At 44.8% G+C, this 22,978-nt stretch overlaps 2 protein-coding genes across 2 annotated transcripts in view; both read left to right on the top strand.

The window, feature by feature from the left end:
- The first annotated feature begins 3,291 nt into the window (after window positions 1-3,291).
- On the top strand, window positions 3,292-9,716 carry gemin8 (gem (nuclear organelle) associated protein 8). The gene is made up of 3 exons (XM_023817463.2): window positions 3,292-3,359; window positions 3,935-4,292; window positions 8,869-9,716. The coding sequence occupies exons 1-3, from the start codon at window positions 3,357-3,359 to the stop codon at window positions 9,123-9,125; spliced, it is 618 nt and encodes a 205-aa protein (XP_023673231.1). The 5' UTR covers window positions 3,292-3,356; the 3' UTR covers window positions 9,126-9,716.
- Window positions 9,717-13,603: 3,887 nt separating this feature from the next.
- Window positions 13,604-22,978, top strand: part of LOC111846844 (neuronal membrane glycoprotein M6-b) — a 35,904-nt gene continuing 26,529 nt past the window's right edge. The window contains exon 1 of the mRNA XM_023817484.2: window positions 13,604-13,760. Coding sequence (XP_023673252.1) covers window positions 13,757-13,760 — 4 coding nt within the window. The 5' untranslated portion in view covers window positions 13,604-13,756. The remainder of the gene's footprint in view (window positions 13,761-22,978) is intronic.

Consider the following 22,978-nt stretch of genomic DNA (forward strand, 5'->3'; position numbering starts at 1 on the left):
TGGACTAAATATAAAATGCTCAGTATCAACTGTCTGCCTGCCTCTAGCATGCAATGCAGCTTACAGCATTTCACAGCATGCTGTCAGATACAACCGTCTTTCAGGTCTGCTGGACCGGACAAAGCCTTGACAACAGAAAAAGTTAAAAGTTAAAATGGAAACCAGCTTCTCGAACAGGCACCACACGCCCACACCTAGTACTGGATTTATATTTTTACTAAATATGTCAGTATTCTGTGACAACTTTGAAATGGCACCTTTCATATTCACTCACTGACCAAATTCCCACCTTTCAAACACCGCTTTGTACAGCAACCTAGAAACACAAACAACTCCTGGCTTATGTAAAACCAGATTTACACATAAAAAAATCCCTGAGATACAGAGCTCGCTGAACGCAGACTTTAAAACACAACACAGCCCCTCAATTTTTACTTGCATGTTAGACACCACATGACACTAGGGTTGAGGCAGGTGGGGCTCTGCCGTCTGCCAGCGGTGGGGTGCCCGTGCCTCAACTGCTCGCCCACTTTTTGCACCTTAGTCATATACACAGTCCATATTACATTAGGGCCTTGGGGGTGCGGGGAGGGGGATGGGGGACTCTGCCATCTGCCAGTGGTGGGGCCCTCATACCCGAACTGCACCCACTAATTTTAATGCATTGTAGACATAAACACACAACTCTCTCACACATGTACATGCACACTTCACACCAACATGGGTCGGGGAGGGTATGGGGGCTGAGTGCCCCCCCCTAACTCTCTGTCTCTGGCCCTGCATGGGTGGGGTGGCCCGCCGGGTGGAAGATCCATCATGGGGGGGTTCGGGCGGCCCTGGCGGGTGTGGGCGGCCTCCTCTCTTGAGCCGCGGGCCGGGTTGTGCTTGGCTCTGCTGCGCCGTGGTGGGGCCCTGGCGGGCAGTCCGGGGGATCTTGGGACGCTCTGGGCCCTGCTAGGCGGATTGGGGGGTTTGGTTTGGGCTGGGCGGGGGGTCTGCTGCTCCCCGGTCACCGCGGGTCCGCTCCCGGGTGGGGGAGGGGCTCTTTGTATGGGCCCCCCTTGGATCATCCTGCAGTGTTGGGGGGGAGGCGTGCCGGGTCGCTGCGGTGGGCGGCGGCCCGTCCTGCTGGGGGACGGGCTGGGGGGGCTGGGGCTCCTCCGGTGTGTGGGGGGCCGTCCGCCGGGGGGGGGGGGGGTTATCCCGGTTGGTGGGGCCCTTCGGCCCTGGACCCGCCTGCCTCGGTGGGGGGGTTGCGGGTGGGGCTGGGGGGCTCGCCGCCTGTCCTCCCTCTGCGGGCCTCCCTGTGCGGGGGTTGGCGCCCCCTTATTCCCTCGCGGGCTCCCTCTCGGGTTGGGTGGGTGGTTGTCTCGGGAATGCGTGGCTGTGGGCCCTTGTGCCAGGGGGACGGCAGGGTGGCCTCGGTTGCCTGGTTCTCCTGCCTTCGCCTTGGGCCTGGGGGGGGGGGGGGGGGGGGGGTGCTGTCACCACCCCTGACGGCATCAAATGCCAGCACATCCAATGACAAATCAGGTCACACCTACACTTGCACATGCATACAAGAATGGTTGAGCGATCAATATCATTATTATTATTACTTTTTATGGTATGTTATAGAGTTAGGAATTGAAATATACATATATAACGGTACGATCACGTGTGTGTATGTTACATATATATAATACCTATTTGTAACATTATTGATTATTATTATTATCACTGATGTTGTTATAATTCTTGTTGTTTGACGAGTGTTATGTTTCTTATGGTTGTTTGTATTCTGTATTCCCCTATACTTCATTTTTTTCCATCCCACCTACATTATTAGTGTTATTATTTCTGTATACCTCTTTTGTTTTTTCTCTCTCCCCATGTTGATTGATGCCTGTTATTGTTACGCCTGTTGTTTCTGTATCCCCCCCTGTTTTTCTGTTTTTTCCTTTTTCCACGGTACTGGTGAGTTCGGAGCAGCCACACTCTTTGCTCTTGAATGTAATGTAAAATAAAGTTGTCCTCCGAAGAGGGGGGGTGGTGGCAATAATAAAAAAAAAAAAACACAACACAGGCCTGAAAATAAATGTATATTGTAATAACCAACAGACCCGGGCACACAAATGACAACCACAACTCCAACCCTAAGTAATGGGACTCTGGGGGGCCTTGGCAAAATAAATCCATGGGGCCCTGCAATTTACCCTACCCCCACGTCGTATAATCCATCCATCCATCTATCCATCCATCGCCGTAACCGCTTAATCACAACTGGGGTCGCGGTGGGGACAGGATCTTATCCTGGGAACAATTGGCGCAGGAAGGAACCAGCCCTGGGCAGTGGTCAACACACCGCAGGGCGACATGGTATAATTTACCGCCATTATTTTAGTGTGAAGTCTAAATTAATTACATCAACAAAGAGAATTAATTAAACACAAATCCTTTATTTTCAAGTTTACGAAAAACAGAAAACACAAAGCGTATTTGTCGTTGCAATGTGCTATGTAATCATCTGCCCTCGGGGGTCCCCTCCCAGCTCGGGACCCCAGGCAATTGCCTGCCAAGCCTGTCCTGTAGCTATGCCTCTGCGTATTACTGGTATATTCTGCCATGTGTTATTCGCTATAAGGTTTCTTGACTGGTATGAGGTAATCCGACTTAAGTAAAATTTGACTTATGCAAGAGTTTGTTTAACGGATATCTTTTGTCACTGGAGAAAAGTCTGTAGTTTTGTTGATTCAAAGTGAGCAGGTCAGCCCCTGACAGGCTGTGAATGGGGGATCAGTGTTTAAAGGACAGAAATAATTCTCTTTACAGTATATCGGCATGAAAATGCTTAACTCTAAGAATAATGTAAATTATCTCTTTGAAATGTATATTGGGGAGGTTGTCATGTGTAAATTCAGATTTGAAATAGAAAGTGCTTAATCTTTTTTATTTGTGTTTGTGTATTCTTAGAGTTTTTTGTTGTTTTTCGTACTCACACTTGTATAGGCCAATGTTAAGCCAGTAATGGAAACACGCATGAATAAATATACCAAAATAAAACTTCCTTAAACTAGATGACAAGGCATCGCTTTATCTTCCATAACCATGTACCAGTGCAGAGTCCCGTTGAGCTTAGAGTCCATCCCAGGAAGCTTGCATGTGCCCTGACAAGGACTGGTATCCCGTTCCCTGCCCTATCCTGCCCATGATATGCTCAATGTCCCGCCTCCACTAGTGACTAGTCCATGTTCAGGATGAGGGAAGATGGATGGATTTCAATCGAATACCGCCAGGTGGCAGTATAACTATACTATATAGGAAAAGGAAGCGGATTATATCCACTTCCTGTATAGGTTTCTGAGTTAGCGGCGTCAATGGTGAGCGATTGAGACGTATTAGAAAATAAAACGCGGCCGCCTTCGTATTTATATCCTAAATCGATATGCCCGTCTGATTTATACGTCTTTGTCACTGTGGTCCTTTAATGTTTTCAAATTTTACATGTGACTGCTGGTTAACCGGCTGAGTTATTAGGAGTATTTGACCTGGTTACCCACCAGCCGGGGATAGAGCTCACTAGTCAACTGGATGGGCTAAAGTTATGTCGGACTCCGCATCTTGTACTTAAATCGGATTACGTCATACCATTCAAGAAACCTTATAGCGGATAACACATGGCAAATTATCACCCTTTGTGTTTGTTAAAATAATACTAACTGCGTGATGGTGATCTTTTCTGTGCTATTTAACTGCACGATGGTGATCTTTTCTGTGCTATTAACGGAAATATAATTAGTTTCTTTTCGATGTTTATATATGCATGTATCTACATGTACACTTATTGTGAAGATTCACGTCAAGTAATGGAAAAGAACTGGATCCCACGTGCGCTCATTAATCTGCTAACATTCATTTCTCTGATTCTGTCTTCTCTGGCTCTCACCTTCCTCAGGCTGACCACAGTGATGTCGTCTCCTGGTTTTCACACCCTGTGTACTCCAGGTACTGGCAGCACTACCAGCAGGCTATGGTCTGGCTGCAGAGGCACCAGCGAGCCTACAGAAAGGCTTTGGAAGTGTTTCACGGCACGTCCGTACCGCAGCGTTACGCAGACTGGCACGTTGGCGAGGACATGGGCGGCTCGCTGAGGGAAGGTGCCAGGCCGCGAGCACCTCGGTACCCTGGGCCCACGCAGAGCAGCTCCGATAGCGAGTCAGAAAGCGAGATCGAGTGCGACGTCAGCAACATGGAGATCACGGAGGAGCTGCGGCAGTATTTCACCCAGACAGAGCAGCACCGGGAGGAGCTCAGTAAGTTAATAGCAGACTTTTTAGGGGATGATATGTGCCAGCTGCTTATAAATGAAATGACGCTTTTAATCATGGGCGGTATCTAATATTTCATACCATCATACCTTCCATGCATTATACCGCGATATACAATACACTGTATTTTGATGGTATTTTTAAAAGTAATGCTATTCTGATAGTTTGGAATCTTGCCTGGAAAGGGGGGGGATTAGCAAAAAAAATCTTAAAAAAAAAAAAAAGTCAAGATGTAACTATTTTGACGATGCTGGGGTTCAAAGTAGGAACCTTCTGATCACAGGCACAGAGGCCTAATGCACCCCCACCCCCCAGGATGACACCGTCTCTCTTCAGTTTCCCAGAGAGTATCTGTGTGAAGCGGAAGGCGTAGCTTAACCTCTGCATCATGTCACCCAACAAAGGTGGTATATATCTGCTAGTGAGCTCATTATCTGGGTAGGGGAATGATTTGGCTGGATAAAGGTTAGCTGCTAGCACACTGGCCACGTTTGCCAGGCACAGACTGCACACAGTAAGAAGTAATTCAGTCCAGAAAAGACTGTCTTCAGGGTCACTGTGGTCAATCTCACAAGACACATAAGAACATAAGAACTACACAAACGAGAGGAGGCCATTCGGCCCATCGAGCTCGCTTGGGGAGAACTTAACTAATAGCTCAGAGTTGTTAAAATTTTATCTAGCTCTGATTTAAAGGAACCCAAGGATTCAGCTTGCACTACGTTATCAGGAAGACTATTCCATACTCTGACTACACGCTGTGTAAAGAAGTGCTTCCTTAAATCCAGTTTGAAATGTTCTCCCGCTAATTTCCACCTATGGCCACGAGTTCTTGTATTTGAACTAATGCTTAAGTAACTATTCGGTTGAACAGCATCCAAACCCGTTAGAATCTTATAGACCTGGATCATGTCCCCCCTCAGTCTCCTTTGCTTGAGGCTGAACAGATTTAGCTCAACTAACCTTTCCTCATATGACATTTCTCTAAGGAATCATTCTTGTGGCCCTACGCTGCACCTTTTCTAAGGCCGCTATGTCCTTTTTAAGATATGGTGACCAAACCTGTACACAATATTCTAGGTGAGGTCTCACCAAGGAATTCTATAATCTTAGCATTACCTCCCTTGACTTAAACTCCACACACCTGGAGATATACCCCAACATCCTATTGGCCTTTTTTATTGCTTCCCCGCACTGGCGAGAATGAGACATGGAAGCATCAACATACACACCAAGGTCTTTCTCATAATCAGCTACCTTTATTTCCGTAGGTCCCATAAAATACCTGTACTTTATATTTCTGCTCCCTACATGGAGTACCTTACATTTGTCTATGTTAAATTTCATCTGCCAGGTATTGGCCCAATCACTAATTAAATTAAGATCCCGCTGTAGCTGCTGAGCCGCTAGTTCAGTATCTGCTACACCACCCACCTTGGTGTCATCTGCAAATTTCACCAGTTTACTGTATATATTGGTGTCTATATCATTTATGTAAATTAGGAACAATAGTGGTCCTAAAATTGAACCCTGCGGTACCCCACTATGAACGCAGGCCCACTGTGACATTGTGCCTCTTATAACTACTCGCTGCTTCCTATCTGTTAACCAGTTATCAATCCAGGTCGCTACAGTTCCTAAAATACCTGTCGCTTTGAGTTTAAGTGAGAGCCTCTTGTGGGGGACAACATCAAAAGCCTTTTGGAAATCTAAGTAGATGACATCATAGGCCTTCTTATCATCAACTTCCTGAGTAGCTTCCTCAAAAAACTCCAACAGATTTGTTAAACAGGATCTACCTCTCCTAAATCCATGCTGGTTATCCGTCAAAATGTTATTTGAGTCCAGGTAATCTACCATTTTCTCTTTGATTATAGCCTCCATAACTTTACCAGTTATACAAGTTAGACTGATTGGCCTATATTTTGACAAATTACTTCTATCCCCTTTTTTGAAAATGGGCGTTATGTTGGCATGCTTCCAATCAGAAGGTACCACACCTTCAGATAAGGATTTTTGAAACGGTAAGGTTAAGGGTCGGCAAATAATATCCCTCATCTCCTTTAACACTGTAGGTAAGATGCCATCAGGGCCCTGAGATTTATTTATTTTGAGCTTAGCTAGGCTTTGCAAAACATCAGTTTCAGTTTTTTTTTTAATAATATATATATATATATATATATATATATATATATATATATATATATATATATTATACACACACACACACACATACATACATAACTGCTCGCCTTCCATAATGGCTAATCACACAATTCTCTGACAACTGTCTTGAATGCAACTGCCCAGTCTACGATCCTGCAGGTGCCGGAATGACCTGTAGGGGGCACTAGTTAGCTGCGTTATCATCCTGACTGGGTAAAATCCTTCCCCCAGTGGCGTAATATCTGCTGTTATAGTCCACAGCTCTTAACAGGATGCCAAGCTGTAAAACTTGACGCTTTATTGGCTTGGACAGGAGATTTTGATTATCCAGCTGTGCATGTTTTCCACTGTTATTCTCTGGTTCTGCACAGATTGAGGTTGTGCTTAAGTAGCCTTAAAAGGCTTCTTCGCAGTCTGGGTAGTACTGGCACCCTGTCCCCACACGGAGGAGAATGTATCCAGTTGTTGCAGCAGTCTGGTGCAGGCAGACTCACTCTCCAAGCTTGCAGGTGTCATTGTACCTTTTAAAGTTTACATACAACGGAGCATACTTTATATAGAGAGAGGTGTCATATCCTGTCACACATTGTCCTTCTCTTCACAGCACTGGATTCTGTTACCAGAACAGTGGTGCTCATAAATTGTCCGATCGTGGGACAGAACAGAGCGGGGTCTCCTCCTTTGTCTCTGCCCAAGCAGGCCATTGGCCTTTATGGTTTTCCGCGATGTGCTTTTGTGCTGGTTGCCTGGCAATAGTTTTGCTGTGGAAGAGAGAGAGAAGGAGAGAGAGAGAGAGTGAGTTTCCACTTTCCCCTCTTAATTGGGCAGGTCTGAGAGGCCAGCTTTTGGGAGCCTGGGAACAGCAGCCCATCGCTCAATACCCCTGCAGCCTCTATCTCGATGAGCAACGACAGAAACATACACGTTTCTCTTTGGATTAGTCACCAGTTTTGGGAACTTAAAGTAACCAAATAGAAATGACTTTCCATCTTAAAGGAGGCGCTCCGAAAATGCCAGGGTATCTGGGTTCCAGCTTAGTGTGAAAACCCACTATCTCTGCAATTTAGGCTGCATCTCTCATGCCGTTCTGCATGAGACGTACGTTTGAGTGATTTGTACACCCATCAGGGTTATCATGACATTCCTTGGAGTGCAGTGTGGAAATTGGCAATAATGTGTGTAAAGTCCAGCCCCAAGGGGACACATTTCTTCAAACGGGCGGAACTTTTTCCACACATAGCCCCCCCCCCAAGCCCTTTATACACAAAGTAGTCATCTTGTGTTCCATGATTAAGCTGCACCGGATGTCTTGGGCCTCCGTGGACTCCGTAATCACACAGGCCCGGCTCCGTTCCCCTTTTTGCGCTGACTCCTCAGATCCATAATCCCTAACTCTCCCACCACCCCCAGCCTGATTCTACAGGAAAAAAACACATCAGCGGTAGTTGCAACAGGAATCATGTGGCCATCCCGACTCTGGCTACTCCAGCTGCCCCCCCCCCCTACTGTTCAGCTGTTCATCTCACTCATCTGTCTTATTCCTGCAGTTCCGTTCTCACGTTTTCGCAGGACTTACAGCTGGCCTTCGACTCCCTGCCTGCACTGGGGCTTTATCCCCGTCTCCCACTTAAATTGCCCTAAATGCTTTTTTTTGTGATTATTCAAATCTGTTCAGCAGAAAGGCAGGCAGGGAGCTTTGTTCCTGTTCTGTTCTTTTGCCTGACTGAGCACCCTTTTCATACGGCTCAATCCGGGGAGGCAGTGTCCGTGCATTTGGCAACAGTCTGATTAAAGAGGCTGAAATCTGCTCGGCTCCGAGAAATGCAAAGGTTAAGAGTAAGACAAGAAAAAACATTTTCCAAGGGAGACTCGTTCATCTCCCCCAGTGGGATTTCTTTCCTCCACAACATGTTTAGTGTGTCTCTGCAGCCGCTCACATGGCCTTTGGAGGGCAGCTGAGGCACTACTGCGCCTCCGGCGACCACCTCAACCTGAGGCAGGGGCCGGATGTTACCTCAGACTGACCCTTTCCGGTGTTTAGGGGTACGGGCTGCCACATTTTTTCTGCGATCTGTAGAATCCATCACTGAAGTTTCCAAAACAAAAAATGCGGGGAATGTTGTTTTTTCCCCCTCTGCTAGTCTTGGATCAGAGAGAGCTCTGGTAACATCTACTGCATAGCAGGTGGATCTTCCCAGGGCACTTAAATCCAGTAGATCTGGGAATGTTGCAGATTGTTTTTGAGCGTCAGACGAGCTCCCCTCATGAAATGTGAGCCTCTTTTTCTGGAAGGCACTTGTGCCAAAAACATGATGTGGCATCAGGGTGCCATTCAATTGCTTCTCTCTCTCTCCCCCCCCCCCCCCTTCTGAAATTCTGAAATGTCCAACTTCAGGGAAACTACAGCAGCTGGAGGCCGAGCGACAGGGCCCGTACCTGCAGGCTGACCACGACCTTCACAGAGTTCACATGTGTGGGGCCGCGCCGCCCCTGGAGAGGCCGGGGGAGAGACGCGGGGTGGAGATGAAGAAGCTGTATGGGGAGGACGCTGCCAAGATCCAGGGCATGGAGACCGCTATGCAGCTCACCTTTGACCGCAAATGCGACAAGAAGCAGCCCAAGTACTGGCCTGTCATCCCCCTCCGGCTGTAGGGCTACACCCCTGCTTCTGAGGGCGTGTAACCTGTACACACCTGTCAGGCAGCTGAAGCCACAGCCATCTTCTAACTGTGTAATAAATCGAAGCTCGCGAGTAATGTTCGTAAATGTAAGAGACAGTTCTTAGGCTTCCTCTACTAGGTTTTGTGGTTACCTTGCATTTTCATGTACATTTTGACTGCATCTCCTTCAGGTCTAGGCAACTGATGTGTAAACAATGGTGCTCACCGCCTACTGAATTGTCTAAGTGCTACTGAAGCGCCGTGGGCAAGATTTATAAACGAAAATTCTTACAGTGTGTTTTGTTTGCATGATGTGCACTTAGAAGAAGGCAGAGCCTGTAAGCCATATGGTGTCAGTGGATCTGGCTTCATGTGGTCGTAAGGAATGGCTGTAAAATAAGCAGATGATCTTTGTTTTGTCAGCTTCAGAAGTGAAGTCAAAGCTGTTTGAGTTCCACCACATACTCCTTCCTCCTGTGGTGTCTTCGAATGTTTCAGATGGTTAGTGATGTTGCTTTCAGTCCTCCATCTGCTTCATCTTTTTTTTTGGTAATAAATTGGGCCGTTTTTTAATTTTGAGAAATGTTTGTATTGACTGTTTTTTGACGCCTGGCCTGTCTATTATGAGGTATAATACAAATGTTAAATTTCAGATGGTGAAATTGCTACAGGTTTGATTTGAATCTGAATCTCCACCACTGGGCCTTGAATGTTCAGGAGAAGCTGGAATGTGAGATCAGAAAGAGGGTTTAAGTTGACTTACTGTTGAGCTGGTCTGCATTTGAAAGAACTGAAGCACACTCTATGTGGTCTGTGTCCTGGGATTCTGTTTTTGGGAAGAAACGATGAAGACCATTCTTGAGATGACTCTTCAAATGAGGGCTTCTGGAAGCTGAGAAAAACATCTTTTTAGATGCTCGATGGGGGTCGTGAGGATGTAACGGATTTCAGAAATCGGCCCGGATGCGTCAGAGTTGCATAATTACATGGAAACTCAAAGCAATGGAGCCGAATTTTAAGAATGAGTCATGGATCTGACTATTTCTGCTCAGCAGACCCTTAAAGGCTCCACAAAGACATTGACTATTTAAATAATCAACATGTTGTTGGAGTTTAGCCATTTGTACCATGTGTCCTTTTGAAATCTTTAAAGATTTGTTTGAAATGAATCTCTAAAAATAGAACTCAGAGTTTATAAAAGGCTTTGCTTTGTACTGAATTCCACAAGTTATTGGGGAGGGAGTTGGATGGGGGGGCGGTTGGTGAGCTGTTGTCCACATGAGACTCAAATGTATGCAAGACTAATGAAGATACCAAAAAGAGCGCCTGCTGCATCCTTCTGTTGAGTATACCTCAGTCAGATGTGCAGGCGAGAGTCTTCTCACTCGTGTTTGGTCATGGAGGCTGGGGTAGACAGAGGAGACAGCCTTGCCTGCTTGAATATTCAGCCGAGTTTCGTTTCCTGGGACCAACAGGAGAGATTAATTAGGAGGAAGGAACCAAGTCCCAAGAATTCTAACTATCTAAGCTGACCAATCCTTAGAAAGTCAAGAAAAAAACAGGCCCAAGAGAAATCTTCAATGATTTATGGATGTTTATTCTGCCAAGATGCACTTTGCAAAGTCAAACTCCTTGTGAAGACCATGTCCTGGTCGTTGGCACCTCGCCTCTGCTCATTGTACCAACTGGACTGATTTAAGCCCTTTTACATGGAAGCCATGTCCTTCCTGGGAACCGGAAAGCATTAAAATATTACAAATCCCAAGCTGTGACTGGAGATAAGCATATGTAGTCAGAGTGCCATCCAGCAATACTTAACATTTTCAAATGTATTATGCGTTAGATGTATTAGATGTGAAGGACTTCCAGGATGCTGTGTCTTTTTGCTGCTCTCATGCCCTACCAGCCATTCTGGGTAAGGATGACTATACCCTCCTGCTCCCATCCTCATAGTGACACCAGATATCTGTCCAGCTACGTGGTTGGCATGAAACGGGCCGTGGTGCGTGGAGTGAGCTCTGACCGTGGCAGCAATTTAAGTTGCTCATTAAGACTGCATTCAATGAGTGATCTTTATGCCCAAGTAAAGTCTACATAGACCGAAATGGCAGTGCCAATAAACAGAAAAAGAACCTAACAAGTCAAAGAAAGACTATTTTATTTACCTATCAAATTAGCGCATGTGGTGCCAAAAGGTTTGATACTATAATAACCAGTGAAAAGTAAATGTATAAACAATATCGAATGAAGCTGGAAAGGCTAATAAGATGTGACCTTACTTTTAGATTTCTGTAATAACAATAATCATCATAATGATGAGGTTTAGGGTTAGCTCTCGTGGAGCATGGGGTTGCTTGGGTAAGAGAGTCCAGTTTCCTTTCAACAGACAATTTTTTTTTAGTGTAATGTAATCTGCTAATAAATTTAGTCCTCAGGCAGCAAAGAATTTACCTCCACTTTTATGGCCAGGCAGAATGGCTTTCTTGGCAATAGTTTAGGCACTTAAGTAAGGATGATAAGTTGATGTTTTATTTGTACTTGAAGCCTGACAGATAATCAGCAGGCAGAGCTGTCCTGACGCCGGAGGAACGTGGTGCGTAAAAGTGCAGGAGACCTTTCCTTCCAAAATTCCTGGATTCATGGACAGAGCCAGGTGGCAGGAAAATCACTATTAACGGTTTGACGTTGCAGTGAGAGGAGGAACAGGAGTCAATAGCCTGAAGAAGCATAGAGCATGTGTGGAGTGAATGTTTGTGTTAAAGAGGTTGTGTGAATGTGTTTACATGGAACCTGATATTTGGGATACCATTTTCTGATAGGCGTACTGCAGTAGGACACCTAACCTTTGACATAACATCCATAGAGTATTCCTATTCTCTCAAAAAGCTATAGTAACAATTAATTTCTTTTAGCAAATTGTATGGATATATTTAACTTGATATGTTATTTGCCAAACATTCCAGTCCATGAAGGAATGGGGTGAGGGCCTATTTATTTATTTATGCACACACGTGTGTGTGTGTGTGTGTGTGTGTGTGTGTGTGTAGGATTCATTACAGGAAACATTTGACCCCAGTCACTCATTTCTGGATTTGTCTGGGAGATAGTAGGCCTAACCGAGTGCTCTCAGTACGGGAATCGTTTCAACTTTTTTTTCAGTATTAATTAATTGAAGAACGTTCTGTTACGATGCTGACGTCAGCGTCGCACCAGGTCAGTGTGATTTTACCCGTGCTTGATTGTCTAGGTAGCGATCGATGCGTCATGTTCAGACTGTTCACTCATTGTCTATCACTCATCTCAGTGTAAACATTTTGCCCCGTTACTGTGTTACTGTGTAGTATTTTGGAAAACAAAACACCGCCAGGCTTCAAAGGTTGCTAAATGTGGTCTGTATAATTCTGACTTTAATTATTGTTCTAATTACGGGAATCTTGCACAAAAGAGACTAGGAATGACCTGCTGTTGTTAAAATTAAAAGAAAATCCTCTTGTTCTGCGTAATTAGCAGTTTGCATTTTTTTCCGGTCTGTCCTTGACTGAGGGACGTTGGCCAAACCTAACCAGTTTCTCTCTTTGCCTTTGTTTTCTGCTCATTGCTACGAGGATGGCTTGCTGGACCTCGGCACGACTCGGGCAATTCGGAGCGACTTAATTTCACGGTTGATACAGGGAGGGGCTGCTAGCACACGGGATCAGTTCACCTCTCCCCCCAATCCTCTCCACAACACACGTGAGGGGAAGCCCTTGCGGATGGGGCGTGCGTTACAGAGTGATGGAAAAAGTGTGCGGGTCGATTTACACCACGAACACACACAGCTCTCGAGAGGACCTCCTTCATACCATGTCTGTTAGTCAGCGTATACTGTATGTCCTGCAAAACTTAGATGTCGCGGTTGCAGTATAATGAATGGTATGCTGGCTTTTCTATTAATCTGACTGAACACGACAGAATCGCAGGGATAGGTTAGCTGAAGACCATATTCATTTGAAAACCTTTGTTTTGGTTACTCTGGTTTCATCCAAAAAGGGATGTAACAGAAAATCATACGATAATATGACTAAGCTAGAATGTACAGCTGACTCTACCTGTGAAGTATCTCTGGGAAGTAGGCAGCTTTCAAAATGGAAGGCTTTACCTGTAACAATTAGTAAATTGCACGCCACTGGATAAAACAGGATAAACCTGAGGAGATCTAACTGAAAATGGAAAGGGTTGGCTGGCATGGTCAGTCAGTGGGGAGCGCTGAAGCTTCACATCTCCACGGTTGTGGGGTTGATTCCCATCTTGACTGTGTTAAAACATGCAGTTCAGTGATAGCTGTCTCCAGTGTGTGTGCCGGCAATCTGGGGACCTGCACCAGATACATGGTTATGGAAGATATGCAAGAATATGATGTATTTTACGAGAATTAGTTGCGTCGGTGAGTGTAATGATGAATAATGTATTCTGACTGGAAGTCCAAGTGCGGTCCGGGTGCGTCCGATCTTGTCCCAGGACTGGTAACCCCAGTCAGTGACGTCAGCAGCCGTGGGGCGGCTAGCGGAGCAGCGACTGCACGGTGCAGTTAGTCCCACGACACGGCGGAGGACGCGGCACCGTTTAACTTCTGCAGAAGACGACATGGGTACGTACTTTTTATTGTTGTTATTGCTTTTCCTAAAAAGATTCTCGACCCTTCAGATAAACCGTGTGGAAGTAAACATAAGAGCGTAATTTTCAGTTCTGCACTGAATATAATCAATTTGCTACTAACAGCTGGGTGTTCCTGCAAACAAAGTGAAGCTGGTTTAAGATTTGGCGTGTTTTTTTTACTGAGCAGATCAGTGCATTCGTTATTTTACATGTATAGCATGCGGCTGCATTAGTAACCTAAATAATTCGGGGAAAGGGATTACAGATAATTAGTCTAAAAGGATATCCACACTGATTGGGGTCCATACTGGAAAGTCAAATGCTCACATAATCTTAGGTCTTCTTGAACTTTTACCCAGATTAACAGCCCTAAATTTCTTCAGATACTTCTGTTATTCCGGTTGATCTCCAAACACACCGATTGACCTGTCTGATCCATATTCACGCTTGGTGTGACTTTGTTCCCTGTTGCACATCGCACTTTTAATCCCTCTTTCTCAAACACGCTCCTGTTAACGCCCTTCTATCGGGCAAATGGGTTACTTGTTTCGATAGTACTTTTCATTTGTAGCAGATGTTGAAACGATGTTGCACGAATTGTTTTGAACAGTGATACTCCGCTTATTATCCCGTGATAAACTTCTGCTGGTAGGGGAGACTTTCAGCGCTTATTCGCGCCAGGCGTATCTTTAAAAGCATCAAGCTGGCAAATGACCTTATTGACTGTGTCTGTGGTCCAAACGCTATTCTCTGTGGCTTAAAGGCATGGTTTGGCACCCACATGTGTTTTGAATAACGTGCAATTGAAAAACCTCAGCAGTACGAATTGAGGCTAGAATTCAAGCAGAATTCAGTCAGTTTCTGAGTGAAAAGTATCTATCAAGTCGTGCTTCTGAATCCTGTGTATTGTTAGGGTTTGTTAGTGTTTTAAGGCAGTCTCATCCACCAAAAGGGTTGTTAAATGAAGACTGGTGCTGTGAAAAATAGTATTAAAAAATGTTAATAGTACAATAACTGCATGTCCATCCACGACTCTGGTGCAATTATTAAATAACAGATGGACATGCAGTTATCATACTTGTAGTATTTTTTGTGTTTATTCTGTAAATCATAGTTCTTGAGGGCTGTGACTGAGATGGTGAGATGTAAAGGTGTTTAGCTCTTGGTTGATGTGCTTGATCCGATTGAAAACTGCAGTGACCTACCATGATCCTCAGGGTGGCTAAATGAAAAAACGTAGGGATATCTTACAGCTTTGAGAAACACACCAGCATCCAACTGGGAAATGGGGAATTTTGTTCAAGAAGCCATCCTAAGGAGCCTTAAACAATGGTGATGGCTGCTATGATGACTATTCATACACTGGCAGAGATGTATACAGTCAGCTGTTCTTGGAATGTGTTCCCGAATGCCATCAGACCTTCCCCCAGCCACTGTAAAGATGGGGTACACAAGGGGCTCCTGGTCATGTCAGAGGCTCTGAATTACTCTCCCCCCTCCCGTCACGCTCCAGCCTTCAGTGTTTGCCATCTGTCTCGCTCAGTGTGAGTGAAGCTCACACTCAGGGATGGAGACCTCACCTTCTGGGGATTCCCATCACTTCTTAAACGCTTCTCATTGGACTTAGGGTCTACAGAGGCTCTGCTAACCAGATGGCACCTAGACATGTAAATGAAGAGGAAGTTCACCGTGCAGACCTCTGCGACCTCTGCTTTGACAAGGGTCTCTCTGGTTTGTTTCCTTAGTCACACACACTATCCCTATTGTCTAATGCCTGAAGTGAGAAATCTCAGCCATTTGACAGGACAGTCAAAATTTAATTAGCTTGTGTATCAGTAAAATTCTGTTGACTTTCAGTAGTGGTGGCACCTTCATGCTGTTCCAAAGTAGTGTTACTGGTGAGGAGTGGTCTTTGTCGTAGACCGCAGAGAGCATTCTTTTCTTTCTTGTGCTCTTATGCTGCCATGGCTGCTTGCTTAATATCTTTTTTAATGCAGTGTGCTGGTTGAATTTCCTTCAAAATGCAATCTAACTCAAAATCGAACTAGACAAAAACCAGGCAGCAGTTATTTTTTTTACCCCAGTTTACAAGCTCCCAGTCTATTTGGGTTTTATACTTCAGTTCATTAGGTACTCAGGTTCTAAAGCTTTAAAATGAATTATATTTATTTCCCGTATGTGATACATAATGTTAACAATTCCTTCCCATTGACCCATCAGTAGGAGACTTTAGGTCCATTCTTGTTGTTATACATCATTTTGTCAAGTTCTGTGAAGTATGCATCATGACATCTGCCCTTCCTTTTTCCACTGATTTCAGGGCTAAATTAAATTTGAGGCCTCTGTTTTAAAGTAGGTGAGCATTTTTTTCCCTCCATGATCTGGGCATGTCACCAGATCCCAGCAGAAGTGGAGTATCTCGGAGCTGCATCACTGTCAGGAAATGTTCTCCCTCTTGCAGAGCCGGGTATGTGTGAGGAACACACATCCTACTTGTATGTTAGTGTCTAAAGTGTATTTTTTGTTTTTCTGCCAGAGTGAGAGTCATGTGACTGTCACCTGCCCCCCCGCCCCCCCCCAAGCTACTGTTGCTAAGCACCAACTGAATTGTAGCAAAGCGCAATAGCTTGTCTGTGAGAATGGCATTGGTGATGGATTGCAGAACATTCTGGATAAAGTGGTGGGTGTCTGAGAGGGTGGGATTTGGGGGAAGGGGTTTGAAGTTGACTGAGGAAAATGAAAGATAGCATCAACTCTACTTTAATATTTAAGTCAGTCAATATTTGGCGTTAAAATGCCAAGTTTCCTTTATCATAGCTGCTATGTAGAGGCCCACTGTGTGGTTATGCAGGTTTTTGAGGGAAAAAGACTGTTTACATATATTACCAATCATTAAGTCATAGTTGTAATAGGCCAGTGGATTGAGTTTAATTTGAGTTTTGCTTTCCAGATCTACGTTATGGGGTCATTTTTTATGGCAGTAATTTTTTAGAAATGGGTTATTTTATGTTTTAATGAAATGTCACTGGCTTTATGATGTTCTACAGGCTATTATTTCTTAGCAGTTGCCTTTAGATATTGAGATTTGCATGATAAATTGAATAAATCAGCCCTGAATGTGAAAATTATGAATCTTTCAGTTTTGCCCTGATATCAGAAGTTGAAGTTGAAATTAATTTGCTTTTTATTTAAATGTTTTTTCCTTCAGTCCAGCATGGCTTTGAGATGAGCGCCTGTAGCGCTTTCAAATGCCTCTGTTTTAAAATAATGAACTGTAATCCCAAACCGATCCGGAGATCTTTAGTCCTCTCTGTAGTGATACTCGCTCTTCTCTGAAAACAATTCCTCACGCAATATAAAAATAAACTTAGCACATTTTTTTTTCCAGAAATGGAGGGCCAGTACATGCAGATTTATGGGCCTGGAAATTTTCCACTCTGTCGAAAGCCCCTGTGGATCACTGTGCAACAGGGGGAAATCAGTTTATTCCAAGTTATGTTTAACTCGTTCTGCATATGCAAGGTGCATAGATGTTACAATTTCCCTGTAATACACTTGCAGATGTTTTGTTCGAATCAACTTTTGTGTGTTTTGCATGCTGCGTGTTGGTTAATATCTGCGTCAGGAAACCAGCAATGCTGAAAAAACTACCTTGAGGAAGCCAGTCATGTTTCAGCGCTGAGTCCTAGTCTCTAACAATTATGGTTGCTGTTGCCTTCAGCAAAGCAGTGGTGGATTTGGATTCATGTGCAGCTCTCTGGAGCATTGTGGTCTATCAGGGCCTCCAGGCTGTGGCAGTTCTCCCGTACTTCACCAGGGAATTTTCACGCCAGGAACGCTTGCCAGTGAGTGACTCAAGAAGACATGGGTTTTTAAGAGAAGGACTCTCTAGTTGAGGGGTACTGTGATTCACACCTGTAAGTCTGCTTTAATCGTAAGAGATGCAATGGCTTATTTGTTGCTGAGTCTTTCCTAGATTGCTTTACTCTCCCCAAAGACATGGTTTTCAGCTGTTCTTTTTTTTTCTTATGGGGAATCACCCATAATGCAGCATTACCCTTTTGAGAATGTTCACTCTGAGCCTAGCGCGTTTTTGTGATTGTGGAGACGGTCCGGTTTCTGGGATTTCCTCCACGTCGATGGGAATCTTACCGTGGCTGATGAGTTTTCCTGAGCAGTGTGAAGTTTGGAAAAATTAGTAACTCCTGTTGAGAATATGTGAGCGAAGCCTGGAATATTACCCCTATTTTTCATTGTCCTCCCCTTTGTTGTGTTGACGTGGCAACCATCTTTTGGATGCTGGCCATTAAGACAGCGCTGTTAATTTGTGCAACTTAATAAGTCTTCTGCAGACAAAGGGAGCCTTTGTTTATTGTGATATGAAATGATAGGAATGGGGCACCCCGATGGGAGTGAGCTCTCAAGCAAAGAGCTGTGTCCCCTGAATCTCAATGGGGGCCCATTCAGAAGCACACGGTCGGGGGCGGGGGTTTGGGGGTACAGCCCAAACGCCATTGAGTTCCCACTGTTGACCGTTAATTTGTGTTCGACTCACATCCCTGCTCGGTGGAAATGGGGTAAAATGTGAAGCGCTGTGGGAAAGGGTCCTCAGCGAGGTGTAGTGCTTATGATCTGACTGGCAGCGGCATGGCTGCCATCCATACACTGTACCATGGTTAATGACTGAGCTCCCATGGTCAAACAACATAACCTCACACAGCTTTTTTACTATTACAGCTACATGGCTCAGTAGAAAGCTCAAAAAAGCACTTTTTGTGATATGGTCAGGTTTCGTTTTTCGTGGTCAATGTGCATTTGTTGAATGAAATCGGACTGACCCAGCAACAATTTGACCGCACTCCTAATTCATTCGTTTGGCGGGTTCTGCTCCCCCTTTTTCATTTTTCCCCTCTGATGCCTTTCTCTGCCCAGATTTGGGGGAATGTTTTCAGTCCGGCCTGTCCTGGCGGTGTGGGCCTTGATGCAGCCAGAGCGCCGTTCCACCGGAAATCTCCAGCCGTCCCGAACTGATTTGCTTAGCAGACGTGTTTCCCTCCTGAAACCCAGCTGCACGTTTAACCCACTCGTTCGTCAGGGTGTTTACCCAGGTAGTGAATGAGGTAGGGTAGACTCTTCGGCATCTGAAACCCTCGTCATGTCCCCTCCGATGGCTGCCCTCTTAACCGCTAATGCACTGTGGCGACCCAAGAAGCTGTCACAGAGTGAGGGAAGAACTGCTGAAATCTAATTACATAACCCAGTGATCAGATTTTCCCTGACACGTAAGCCCCATTTAGCCTAATACGTTCCGTGTGTTGGATTCCTGAAGCTCTGTTGGTGTGAAGGATCAGTGTGTTAATTCCCCAGAGACGTCATGTGACTATGTGTTAATCATCTGTCCATTTTCTGTCTCCATGTATCCTGCACTCAGGGTCCTGATATGTATGTGTCTGTGTGTTTGTGTATATACATATACTTGTGTGGGTGTTTTTATACATTACATAGGTGTTAGACGAGGAAGTCTGAAGTCAAATTTCTGTCCTGTGGGGCTTTATCTTCTGCCTTCACTGGCTGCGTGTGTGTCTCCAGGCAGTGTTTCTCAAACCAGTCCGTCGGAGACCCCGAGATGGTCCGCATTTTTACTCCCTCCCAACTCAGGGAATTGGGAGAGAGCAAAAACATGGACCGTCTGAGGGTCCCCAAGGACTGGTTTGAGAAACACTGCTCTAAGGATAGAAGATGAATGGAGTGGCACATTTATGGACCACGTTGGAGGAGAAAGGACTGTATTTCCAGATGGTTCTATTTGCTACCCTGTATACAGATGTGACTGTCTGTGACAGCAGTCTCCCCTGTCTGTGTTTGTAAATGTTTTTCTTTTCTCCTAGGCTCACCTGTTGTCTTCTGAAGGCATTTTCTTAAACAGGGGGAGATTTGGCCATAATACAGACATAATACATCACACTCACTAAGCATTAATCTATTTACCATTCATCAGAGTAATTCTTAAATATAGACTGGGCTATATTGGCAGTAAAATCATTGTACAAAACATCTATAAAATTCTAAGTGCACGATTTCTTTCAGCTGGCGATCAGGAGTCCTCAGAGCGAGGGCAGTATGAGTGGTGTCGGAGGAAGGTGACGATGTTCTGCTTTCATTTGTGCCAGCAGGGGGCATTCTGATCTCAGTCCATGCCCTCTGCTTGGTTTGCTTTCATACCCTGTCCTGGTGGGAGTGGTACAGTGGACTCACTCAGCTGCTCACAAGTGAAAACACTTCCTCCTCTTACGGATGTGAGTGGCACAGATTACCAACCTCAACAGCAGCCCTAAACCCCAGAGGTGACTCTGTTTCCCATTTAAGCCGATTTCTCGTCTGTCAGGATCCCTGGGGCATACCTGTCCAAGTTTTGGATTTGAAAATAAGGGAGATTTTCCGGCACCCACCGCGAGCCACCCCACCACCCCAACTAAGCTCCAGTATCCCTTACATTTTAAGACAGGTGTACAAGAAATCTAAAATAACCACCTGTTATTTACATTTTATTTTCATTACACATTTTCTTTTAATTTCTCATGTTCACTCATGTGGCTCTCTGGCATTCACTAATGACTTATAATACAGATTTGTTGCAGACTTTGTATCCTTGTTGAAATCGTCACAGAAGGTGAAAGTAACGTTGTTTTTGGCACACTGCATTGCCATTTTAACCTCCGCATTTATGACCTGGTTAATGTTGTAAATGACCTGCAGACTACTGCAGGTGGCAGTTCTCGTGAGGCTACTGGCAGTTCAGTTTGGAGAGGCAGAGGATTTTTTTTTAAATGATATTATAATACTGGAGATTTACGGGAAAATACTAATACGGGAGGATGGCGGGAAAGAGGGGTAAAATACGGTAGTTTCCCAGCCAAAACGGGAGACTTGACAGCTATTCCCCGGGGGGTTATGCTGTGGTTGACGTCAGAAGGCTTGAAATACCATAAAGTCATTTTTACCTTTTGGTGGTTTGTAGTTTATATTTCATGAAATTTAACATGAAGCACATTTAAAAATTTACAGAGCACCCAAAATGCAAAGCAGTGGCACGTTTTGCAGGCTAATCATTCATAATCTTTACACTGTTTTACAAACCATCTTAAAAGGAAACCACTCTTCTGGGTTTGTGAAACATAGGCAAACATATTTTGTATTGTTGATTTTGATTTTTGCATTTTTATTTAAGTCAGTCATTTTTATGGTTTCCTGTAATATCTGTATTATGGATTTTATGTGTAGTATTTGTAATTTTATTGGTCACCAATATCATTTCTAAATCACTGCAGTACCCCGTTTCCGATATTACTTGGTGTGTTTTGTCAGGAATAATTCACATATAGCTTTCTGAAAAGAGGAAAAAATGACTTGGGTGGGGGAGAGATCTGGTGGATGGTGCCGATCTCCCCCCCCCCCCCCCTGCTTTGTGAATCTGACCAAGGCTATAGACTCTTTAAGGTGAGGCATCTTTTCTTGACTGTGGGAGTGTTGGCTAAGTCTGTTTCAAAGGCGCTGGTTGAGTTGCACCCTTGGCCGCTGTCCCAGCCGTCCATTCAGCCACTCACAGATAGCCCTTTGTGCCGAGCCCCCTTCAGTACAGCTGCTAAACAAAAATAACAACAGCAGGCTTTGGGGGCTCTCGCATGCAGCTGGGTAGCCGTGGATGGCATGAAAAAGCAAGCCGAACTATAGCAGACCTTCACTAAGAGGCGGCGCTAGTCCCCATTTCTGTAGCAGCCACCGCTCCCCAAAGATCCTGGTCAGTGGACGCTCGCTAGATACCACAGTCTGTAACACTTCTCTCCATGTCCAGGGAGGCTCCCTGAGGACCGAAGCTTCATGAGGTTTGGTGCGTCTGTTGCAGAAGGAGCCTGGTATATACTTTCAGCAAATCAAAGCCTATTATTCAATTTAATGAGTGACAGAGAAAATACCCTGGCCAGGAATAGCGGATGGATGGATGGAAAATATTGCACTGTATAATGCATGAAGAATACATAACTTTTTGTAACTGCTGTATGGCTTACAACTGGTATCACTGTAATGTTTTTTGCAACAGAAAATGGTCCTTATGATCTGTATAAATCAGCTGAATATGCTGAGTTATATAAGAAGTTCATGATGATATATGACTCTAAATGGAATTAGTTTCCATGGGCTACAAAACCCACAATTGTAGCCTTGAAATGTAGCTGCTCTGTCTCATACATTCTGTGGTGATTCTGATTAAACCTACATTGTTTCTTTTCACTCATGTGTAAAATAGGCACCAAAGTGAGTTCCAAAATAGCACAGTTTCTCTCTGGATCGATGGACAGCTGCAGGAAACCCAAACGCTTGTGGTTTGGGGCTGAGACACCAGAGGATGTGTCAGAATTGAGATTTTGGGTTAGAACTTCATGGTCAAAGCAAGTTTTTACCAGCCTCATAGACAGTCTTTGGTAACATGGAGTCTAGGAAACCAAGCGCGGATATACAATGATGCCTGTGCCGGAATGTTTATTAATTCTAACAGTCTTTAAAGTCTTTAAAATTACACGGAAATCAGGTGTTCATCTTCAATAGGTTTCATTCATTAAGATCAAGCTCATTAAAATTCATTTCATCAGTATTCATTTAATTACCCAACTTAAGTGCTTATTTTTACATGACAGCTTGTCTTGCATTCACCTAGCATGTGACAGGGAGCAGGCGGGTTAAGGAGCTGCCTTATGTGGAGGCCTGTAACATGCACGCGGGTCCCAGATGCTTACTGCTGATTTTGCATGCTGATGAACTGGACCGGAGCTGCCTGGGTTCAGGGATGATGACGGAGTATCTGTCATGCTCCAAGGGGGTGTGGCAGGTAGGGCTATGGTGGTGGGATGCTAAGACGGGAAACTGATTTGCTTCATTTGCATGAGCGATATATGCAAATGTAAGCAGCTGTTTCCTCTCAGTAATATTCATAAATGTGACCCCAGGGATTAGCAGCATGGCAGGCTTTCCGCATCACTGAGCAGCACGCAGCACACTCCCCATTCTGCTGTTTCTCATCGTAAATAGAGCCGTGGGCATGAAATGGCCTTCAGGATGCAGAAGATCAAGTAGCTATCAGGGCCCTTCAGAATGGGAATGATTAGCTGACCTCAACAAATGATATGGCATGTGAAATTCACAAGAACATATGTG

The sequence above is a fragment of the Paramormyrops kingsleyae genome, chromosome 1, assembly GCF_048594095.1.
Source record: "Paramormyrops kingsleyae isolate MSU_618 chromosome 1, PKINGS_0.4, whole genome shotgun sequence".
NCBI lineage: Eukaryota > Metazoa > Chordata > Actinopteri > Osteoglossiformes > Mormyridae > Paramormyrops > Paramormyrops kingsleyae.